At 35.7% G+C, this 9,944-nt stretch overlaps 1 protein-coding gene across 1 annotated transcript; it reads left to right on the forward strand.

The window, feature by feature from the left end:
- The first annotated feature begins 590 nt into the window (after positions 1-590).
- Positions 591-5,999, forward strand: LOC113237591 (tctex1 domain-containing protein 1-like). The gene is made up of 4 exons (XM_026474160.1): positions 591-773; positions 881-979; positions 1,503-1,649; positions 5,643-5,999. The coding sequence occupies exons 1-4, from the start codon at positions 711-713 to the stop codon at positions 5,877-5,879; spliced, it is 546 nt and encodes a 181-aa protein (XP_026329945.1). The 5' UTR covers positions 591-710; the 3' UTR covers positions 5,880-5,999.
- Positions 6,000-9,944: the final 3,945 nt, after the last annotated feature.

A 9,944-nucleotide genomic window follows, 5' to 3' on the forward strand; every position in this document is an offset into this window, starting at 1 on the left:
CAGGAATGTTTTATTATAACATAGAGTGTCCAAGATTCCTCTGCACATAACTGGCCCAAGCGAAAACCATCAATGGCAGTGAGCATACAAAGTAAATATCATGGATCTCTGGAGTGTCAAATTGAACTTCTTGCTAATTTACGGCAAACGGCGATCATAAACTTTAAGGATTTTAAAAGACTCATTTTCTTTGAATTTAAGTCACAGTTTTGATTTTTCAATGATGAATGATTTTTTCCATCCTCTAAGTTTTTATCACAGAAAAAATATTACTTTTATCCTTATTATAGTATCGATGACTTTTATAGTGTTTTAGAAACAATAAAATTAAAGATTATCTATGCGCAATGTATGCAACAAAGACTGCAATCAAACGAGAAAGAAGAACAGAACATTCGCTGAAGTGTCAAATCACAAAATTTGATTTATTTCGACGTTGGCGAAATCGTCGCGCAAAACGACGGAGCCATAGATACAAAAGTTGAAGTTGAATTTAAAATATTATAAATAAATCATAGCAATGGAATAAATAGAATTCAAAATAATGTCAAATATTGTAAAATTTACAATACGGTCATAGATTTAGGCCACGACTAATATTTTTCACAAAATATACGACTTTGAATCCTCCTAAATAGAAATAATATTAAATACTTACTTACTTATATATACTACTCGTATAAGCAGGAATCGAAATAAATACTTTCTTAATGAGTGTTTCTAATATCGGGTTAGCTAGAAGCCAGCCATCTGTTGGGGGAATTAACAAGGCAGTAAGTAAACCTCCAAGAAGTAAACCTATTTCACAAAAATGTAAATGTAGAAGTCATATTACACGAGTTGTCATTGGAAAATTGTAACATTTTAATCACCATTTCAGGATAGAGCAGCAACAAGTAGGCTTCAAATCCGAAGACAATCGTATGGGTTCCGCACCGAAGTTCCAGGCGTTCGACCAGTTGAAGGAAGATCATCCCAGGTAAATAGTTAAAGCACTTGTATCATGGAAATCGGGAACAACGAACGGTACCACAAACACCCAGACCCGAGACAATATAGAAAAGTTAGTTTTTCTACACTGACCCGACCGGGGATCGAACCCGGCGACTACAGATGTGCAAGTGCACTCGAGTGGTTAGCACATCTGTAGTTGCTTTCGTGGTCTACCACTGAGGTAGTTGATGAAAATAGTTTATTATGTTTTTTCTGTTTGTGTTCTTGAATTTTTTTTGTTTATTCCTGAGAATATGTATTCGACTGATTCTCTCTCTGAAAGTCTCTTATAAATTATTAATATTACTTATTCTTATAATATTATTAATTTAAAAAAAATCAAGGCAACAAACACGAGTGTTGTTTTTTTCACTACACGCTAAAAGAAATTGCATTGTGTGGTTAAATTATTTATATTTATGTTAAACTGTTAAACTAGATGTCTATTAATTACTAATAGACATCTAGTTTAACAGGATGTGTAACACTAAATAGAATGTGTATTTTAGGTTGGATTTGAATTCAAACGTCCAATCCTTGCTTATTTTCCTACCTACCAATTGAATCCTTGTGCAAAATTCAATACATTTTATGTGACGAAAATGGCGCAATTGTTGCTGGAAGAAAATTTTACTGGCCATAAATATAACTCTGTGGTACGTTCTTTCTTCTTGTGCTACTTTACAAAAGTTTACATTTCTTTTTAACCGACTTCAAAAAAGGATGAGGTTGTCAATTTAACTGTACTTTTTTTGTCATGTTACACGATCACTCCGTCTGTGAACCGAATTTGATGATTCTTTTTTGTTGGAAATAGGATATCTTGGTGTCAGTGGCGAGACGTGAATTTTTTTCTTGGTAAATCTGAAGCTTTAACTTTTTTGAAAAAACAAAGAACACTTTAACAAAAATTTGTTTTCCCGTTAGAAAGGCGCTTGGCAACATTTAAACACAACACTTATACTAGTTCACTTCATTTCACAGGATAACTTATTCTACACATAGAATAACCATAGCTTTTAAAGTTATTTTATATTTTAAGCTGCACGTCGCGATACGAAAGTATGTAAACAAATACATGAATGCTAAGTGTTGCTGTTTTAATTACCTACGAATTACCATGACTTTCTACATTCACTCGTTACGTAGTCCTATTAAAAAGAAACACCCAAAAATGTAGATACATACCCGTACCTGAGAAGCATTACACTATAACCGCCATTTTTGTAATTTTACAGGAGAAGCGATTTTATGTCAAAATGCAGCACTTATAACATTTAGGATGCCATAAAAATAAAACTGATCAATTTTTAATAACAGTATGTCCTAATATTCAAAGTTTGATCATTAGAGATCAAGGCTGTTTACATAATGAGATCAATTTCTTCTTTTTAGTGATATTTATAACAATAAAACAAAAATCACATACCGTGTTCTGCTTTTAAACAAAAATCAAATAGAAAAAAGTTACCGTAATATAATGTGACACCTCTTACAAACGAAAAAAAAAATACAACATGAAAATTGTTGTTTTATTATTGTAGTGTATTATTTAAACTAAAGTAACCTTTGTCAGTATCAGTCATCCCATCATACAGTCGGTACCTACAATGATAATTAAAAATAAAAAAAACCATTGTAGGTACCGATCGTGTGATGGAATGACTGATACCGAGAAACGTTATATTAGTTAAAAAATAAGTTTTTTTTTCTTTTTGTTGCTACAAAATTTATGAAGAAGTTTCTATTTATGTTCAAAATTATCTAGTCTAGCCCGCTACTACAACGCGATAGTTGCGTACGGGACAAACGCCCCGGTCACATGTTACACAAACCCCGACGAGACCATACCTAAGTCCGGGTCCACCAGAGACGCCCGTGAAGGCGTATCATTGGCGCAGTGCGTGGCCCGGATGCCCGCCGTACCCTGGTTTTACCGAGAGCCCGTGTCTCTCCGGAACTCCCTATATGTCGGGTCAGTAGGTAAAAACAGCACTCGCTGTGTTAACAGACTAACATCACTCGAATGAGAACCTAATTTGTAGCTTTGACATGGAGGTGTTTGCCGAGTTGATTCATGGCCAATTTGTAACGAGCTGTCCGATATATTGTTAACAGAACCCACTGATTCGATTGGCACAGGAACTTTTTCATATTTAAACAGAATTTTTTCTTGATTTTGTGTAGGGGTAGCGAGACTATCTAACCTCAATTCGGGGATTTCGCGGTGTATTCCTTGATCAGACACCGGCGAATCGTGGTCTATATACCATTATTTGTTTTCGTTATCTTATAACATTGTAATACAGTATCTATATTAAAATTGAGCATAACACTGTAACTCCGAACTTACAATAAAATGCTTCGTAGTGGGTAGCGGTCTTACATCTAAATACTTTTAAAGAACTCAGTACCTATGGCGAATTTCGTAGACACAGTTTTATGGGTCGATAGAGCTCGAAAAATGATGTTGGATACCGTTAAAAATTCAAAATCGTAAAAAATGGAGTTACAGTGTTGTTTCTCAGGTACGGATATTTAACACTATTTATCGTGATTTACTAAACAGAAATTAACCATATTTTGTATTAATTTGCTTATAAAATAATTTTGTTACATTATTTTAAGAAAGTTTTACATCTGGCAACGATTCTAACATTAAAACAAATTAAACTATAACGTGTTGGAATAAGGTTTAAATTTAAGTGTACGCTATACAACAATAACTTTAATTATTGCTGCTTATCGGCCGCCATTTCTTTATATGTTACAAGACGGATTTTTGCAAATGTGTGCATATATTTTGATGGGAGCGCGTAGATTTTATGAATGAAATAGAACACGTCGATCCGACGGCTTACCTCGCGCTGATTGGTTGAGGTGCATCGGAACAAGTTATTATGCGTTTAAATGTGAATATTTTGAATAAACGTTGTTTAAGTGGTGGGGTATGCGCGGTGCAACTGGTAATAGGTATGCGTGATTTTTTAGGCAAGCCAGTGGGAATCGAGTTACATGGACGCCTCGCCACTGCTTGGTATTGGTCCAAATTTGAAAAAAAATATTCCACCTCTAAGGGTGGCAAACTACGGAATAAATCTGGTTTTGCGCGCCGATTCCTGTAACCGATGTCAATATAACTTGGCAAATAAATGTAATTCCACGAACTTTTGAGATCTGTTTCTTTTATAAAAATGTTACAATTATGTGAATTACATTTAATAACATGGCCATCAAACATGTGTCATCGACTATTTAAACGTTGTTGAAGCCGTAAATTATCCATAACCGAAAATAGTATTGCTTTGTACAATTGGCCGCACGTCAGCGAATTTGTTTTAGTTCCTTCTCATGTTACTGTTGCAGATTTTGTTTTGACGTCTGACGTGTACTTTACTGACGACTATGGTTAGTTCGTAGTTAGTGCAATACGGTGTCAAGATACCTACAGATTGTTCGATTTTTTGACGTTCGACGCATGTGTGCAGACAAAATCGAGTAAATTACTTACACAAAAGACGATCGACAATGTATTTTTTGTCGATCGATACTGTGGGATTTACATTAGGCGTAGGTGCGATTTTAACCTGTACAATATGACTGATCGCTAACAGGTGACAGTCCCATATCTTTTCTACACAAGTTTTGTTTGTAGTGACCCTCCCTAACAACCTCATGGTTATACAGGAAGGGCTCTATAATCTGTGCAAGCAAGCCCGCGGGTAAACACGCACCTACTCAGTCAGGTGCTGACCCCAGATCAGCCCGTTTGGACGAACTACATCCGGTTCTCAGAAGGCTTAGTGCCTTGGGTGCTGCTTCAGGTGCAATCACAGTACCCTCCCCATTTTCCAAATAGGTACCAGAGCCGTAAGCGCGCTCACTTCCCGTTGCGCATTACGCAAGTAACGGTTGCCAACGCTAAGTCGTTCACTCTAAAGTCCACTACCAAATCTCCTCTATAAAGCACGCTCACTTCCTGACGCCGCGAAACGGCCTCTCTCCAGTTCCCAGATTCCTACGTGGCTGGAGGGACCGGAGGATGTCTAGCTCATCGTCTACTAGCTCTCCGGGCTAGTGCCGGACATAGCTTCCGACTTAAAGGGCAAGTCACGTGGCCCGCGCGTCTCCTCGCCTTAGGCCCTCGTCTAGACCGCTATTAAGACGCGCTAGCTGCGCGCGGGATGAACGCTCTGGCCATATGCTACTTAGCATATGCTACAGATAACTATGTCAGAAGTGAGTCCCATACCGAAGTCGCTGGTGGACACCAGCGACGCCCATGAAGGCGCATCACTGGCGGAGGGATTGGCCTGGTCGCCCACTGTAACCTGGTCTTTCCGGTGAGCCCGCAGTCTCCCAGGAACTCCCTATCTCTATCAGGTGATAGTAACGATTGTCAAAAATCGATCAAATCTGCAAATTGTATTGTATAAAGGCAGCGATCAGTACATAGACTATCGTCGGTCGCTGTTCGTATTAAACAGCCAATAATCTTCACAGGACGTCGTGGTTTGCGTCCGTACTTACCACCATTGTGCTTAAACTAGGTCTCACTAAAAACATCTAATGGTTTTATTACTTCGTCCGCATTACTTAAAGTAAGGAATAAATTATTTAAATTATTTATGATAGTGTTCTCATTTCAGGATACCCCAAACCTTGCCCTCCGCACGGCTTACGAATTGATGAAGCGAGTCAAAACGATGAACTTCAATCGTTATAGGATTATTAGCATTGTTACTATAGGACAGAAAAGGTCTCAAAGCTACAATAATGCCATTACATTGTTATGGGATGACGAGAGAGATGATTACGTCGATGTTCACAAAGAACTTTCCACTTGTTTTATACAAGCCACTATATTTGGGATTTATCTTGACTAAAAGTATTTTGTTGGAAGTGCATCTCTAGTTTTTAGTAGAATATTCATTTGTAGTCATATACCTAGCTTTGTGGTTTGGAACGCTACTTGGATCATTATCATCATATATTTATAATATTTAGATGTCCTTACTTTAGCTATATCGACTTATTTTTGTGTTATATAGGTCTTACGTTAGATTTTCTCATGACTTAAATATGTTTAAGTCTTTAGTTTAATTTAGTTTGATGAGTCATTACAATTTATTTATTAAATATAACTTTCAAACTATTTAAATAACATAAACACGTACTTTAATAATAGCTAGTCATTGTAAAAACGTTGGTTTGTAGCTGAGTAGCAATGATAAATACAGGTTCGAATACAGGTACAATTACTTAAGAACCGTGTTAGCATAGTTTGGAAGAAGGGTTGGATTAATTCCCACCGGGGCATCCTTTCGACTCGTATATATTTAGTTACTAATTAACACTTCCAATGAAACCTGATCATCACGAAAGTGCCAAATTCCCAAACCCCATTGGTATAGTCATGGATTATGAAGTTGCAGTAGGGCGAGTGCTGTACCCGGGGGTGCTTGGATGACCAAGGCACTTTGCCAGGCCTTTTGAGAACCGGATGAAGTTTGTTTCAACAGGCTGATCTGGCGTGAGGACCTGACTGATAGGGGTGTCTGTGTAAGCTTGCTTGCACAAGTTGTAGTTTCCTTCTCGAATAACAATAAAAATTTGTAGCTGTAGAGCTTCTCGTGAAAGAGTTCATCATGGGAAGAAATGTCACCATAACCGCTGGTGAAACTACAGGCATAGGATGTGATGAGTAGTTGGGAGTATTTTCAAGTCTCTGCGATTTAAAGCTCTGATGACACTGCAACTATTCTGTGTGGGCGTATCACTTCCCACGAGGCAAAGGACTTTGTTATCCCGTCACTTGATATTATATATAGATAATCCTTACTTTAGAGGAGGCTCATGCCCAGTAATAGAATGATTACGACTTTCTCAGTGTTACGCAAACAGCGCATTTAAAATACCGGGGGGATACGCAGTGTTTAGTAATTAGTCTACCAATATAGTTATATACTAATAAAAGTAAAATTATATATGCTGTGTTTTAATGTGCCTTAAGCCTCGATTACTATCAGAACCGATGTCGCCAAAACTCACACATTCTTAATTTGAAACACTACAAATTCATGATATTGATTGGTCGTAGCATTGACTTACAATTATATGGACGTCTCGGGTCCGCGCTAAAAAGTGTCCGCACTTGTAAGGCGCTAAAATCGTATACAGAGCGCCAAACTCCGCTTTAGTCTTCATTTGTTCGACTGACAGCGCGATACTGCGATGACATTACAATTTAAATTTCGAATAGGTTGACTTGGGACATGTTTTTCGTGGTTTTTGTATTAGACCCGTCGTCCATTTAATTGTAAGTCAATGGGTCGTAGTTTCAAATTTAAAAAGAAACAGGTTCTTAACATAATTTAAACTTTACCCTGTTGGCATATCGTTGAAAGTTCAATACCATCAATAGGTATTATTACAAGTTGGACGTTTTGATATTATATTGAAATTTCAATGTGCTGCCATTTAGTGGTTCATTGCTAAACGACGACGAATTGGAGTTATTAATTTAGTTCTCCAAACAAGAAGCAACCATATTGCAGGGGTATAAGCTTTACTTTCGTTTCTTGTAACAAAAAAAATATTTCCATAAACAGAAATTTATTAAAATGAGACTTTCCGATGATGTGAAATACCACCACGGATAATATTTTTGGTGCGGCTTTCTTTTTTGCACTCCAAAATAGCACAATATGGCAATGTTCTAGGATTTAGAGATTTGCACGAAAGAATGACACAAGTATACCATACAAAGCGAAAATGGCGACTTCGGAGCTCAGATCGGTCTTTCGAGACCTGTAGTAGGTACGCGTCAGACGTTATATAACCACTTTTACTGTACTTATCGTTCTGTGATGCTAACACTAAATGCAAATAGGCTTCAAAGGTGTTGATTAGCGTTAATGTACGTAAACATGTGTGACATAGTATGCATAATTGATTGAGACTGCTTGTATGATTTCGAATTGTTGCTGTTACGCCATTATTTTGAATTTACAGTATAGTACGTGACCTGTAGTGATGTCATACGATTAGAAATGCTCTTTTGTGACCTGCAAGGTTGTTTGAGGTAGACAAAATATTGTTCGATGTACACTAAGTTTGAAAGTTATATATTAATGAATTGTAGATTTTATCACGCATGGTATTTCTTTTGAGGAGATTAGATTTAAGGCCTCAGTTAAGCGGTGAAGTCCAGTGAAGAAGCGTGGCATACTGGTTTAAGAAGTAACTTGTTACTTGGTGTAACGGGCTGGTGTCCGCAAACCGACGTCAAGGCGTCTATTTTGCGTGTTAAGAAGTAATTAAATCTAATGTAATTTAACTGCACTTTTAAGTAGAGTAAAGAAAGGAAAATTATTATAGAATAAAGGGCATTGTTGAATATTCAAACTCTATGCTGTTAATTTGTTGTGAGACGAAATAAAATATTTATTATTCTTACTGAGTGTGTGTTTACATGAAACAGAATGGCGTATTCAGCATCGACTCTTCTGATGATGCCGAAATGTACTGATAACTAAATGTGGTTTCAACCTTTAGTTGTAATTTTTGGTATTGTGAAATCCAAGAAAAAATTTTTTTAACTTTTTATTTATTTATTTATTTGCATTCCATAATGTACATTACAGATGTTTTACATATATTGAGATCAAATTATGGACCCTGAATAGGGCACAGCAAATAGTAGAAGAGAGGACTAGTCTCATAATTGTTACACTTACTAATATATTATTATTTATTTATTTATTTACTAATAATAATAATAATAATAATAATAATAATAATATGATATATACCAACGCCAACCGCTTTATATTATTATATTTATTATCGACTAGTTACTAAATTCAGATACCAAATTTATCTTCTAAAAACTCTTTTACATTATAATAACTTTTCTTTATGAGAAAATTCTTTAAGTTTTTAAAGAAAATCTTGTTATTTTGTTCATTTTTTATAATTTCCGGAAGATTGTTATATATTTTTATTGACATGGTGTATGGACTAGATAAATGCATATTTAATCTTGAATATGGTAGTACTAATCTGTTTATATTTCGTAATGTATATTTAATGGGGATGGCTTTACGGTTTTTATACAAGTCTTGATGGTTTCGTACAAATTTACAAACTTCTAGTATATAGATACATGGGAGAGTCAGGATTTCATGTTTGATAAAATGAGGTTTACAGCTATCTGTTTGGGCAATATTTGTGAGGATTCTAATTAATTTCTTTTGTAAAGTGAAGAGGCTAGGCGTATCCGTGCTATTGCCCCATAGAATTATAGCATAGTTTAACCAAGCGTAAGCGAAGGCATAATAGGTAGTTAAAGCAGTTTTAAAGTCTGTAGTTTTTTTTAATTCTCTTAAAGCATATACAAATTTGGACAATTTAGATTTTAGCTTTTGAACATGTTTTTTCCAATTTAAATGCTTATCAATGTCAACTCCCAACAATGTATAAACATCAACGGGCGTTATTTCTGTACCCTGGTATTGTACGGAAACATATAGCGGGGTCTTTTGATGAGGGTGAAAAGTTATAATTTTAGTTTTTGATAAGTTAATTTCGAGGTTGTGATCGTTAAGCCAATTTGTTGTAGTTTCAAGCAGAGATGTAAGGCTTTCCTTCAGATTTATACTATCATTACATGAAGTGAGGATTGAGATGTCATCAGCAAATAACACTATTCTATATAATAAATAAAACTATTTTTAATAATATAATATATTTTTAATATAATAAAACTATTCCAATGTACGTCTAATCTTCAATTCTCATGTATTATTCATATAAACATTGCAAGCAAATCTTCACAAATTAAAAGTTGCTTTCAACACTTTAATTGAATCGTGTGATATTCATATTTTGGTTATCAGCTGTATGGACTAGTCGAGACAGACTAAATAAACAACGAATACAATGCAGCC

This window comes from Hyposmocoma kahamanoa, unplaced genomic scaffold (assembly GCF_003589595.1).
Source record: "Hyposmocoma kahamanoa isolate Upper Pololo Valley unplaced genomic scaffold, ASM358959v1 93, whole genome shotgun sequence".
NCBI classification, from domain to species: Eukaryota; Metazoa; Arthropoda; class Insecta; order Lepidoptera; family Cosmopterigidae; genus Hyposmocoma; species Hyposmocoma kahamanoa.

Excerpts from the sequence above, each read along its gene's own strand:
- LOC113237591 (XM_026474160.1), top strand. The coding sequence starts at position 711 with ATGAGTGTTTCTAATATCGGGTTAGCTAGAAGCCAGCCATCTGTTGGG. Across the intron at positions 774-880 it reads TTGGGGGAATTAACAAGGCA|GATAGAGCAGCAACAAGTAG; the intron begins GTAAGTAAACCT and ends TCACCATTTCAG. Across the intron at positions 980-1,502 it reads TTGAAGGAAGATCATCCCAG|GTTGGATTTGAATTCAAACG; the intron begins GTAAATAGTTAA and ends TGTGTATTTTAG.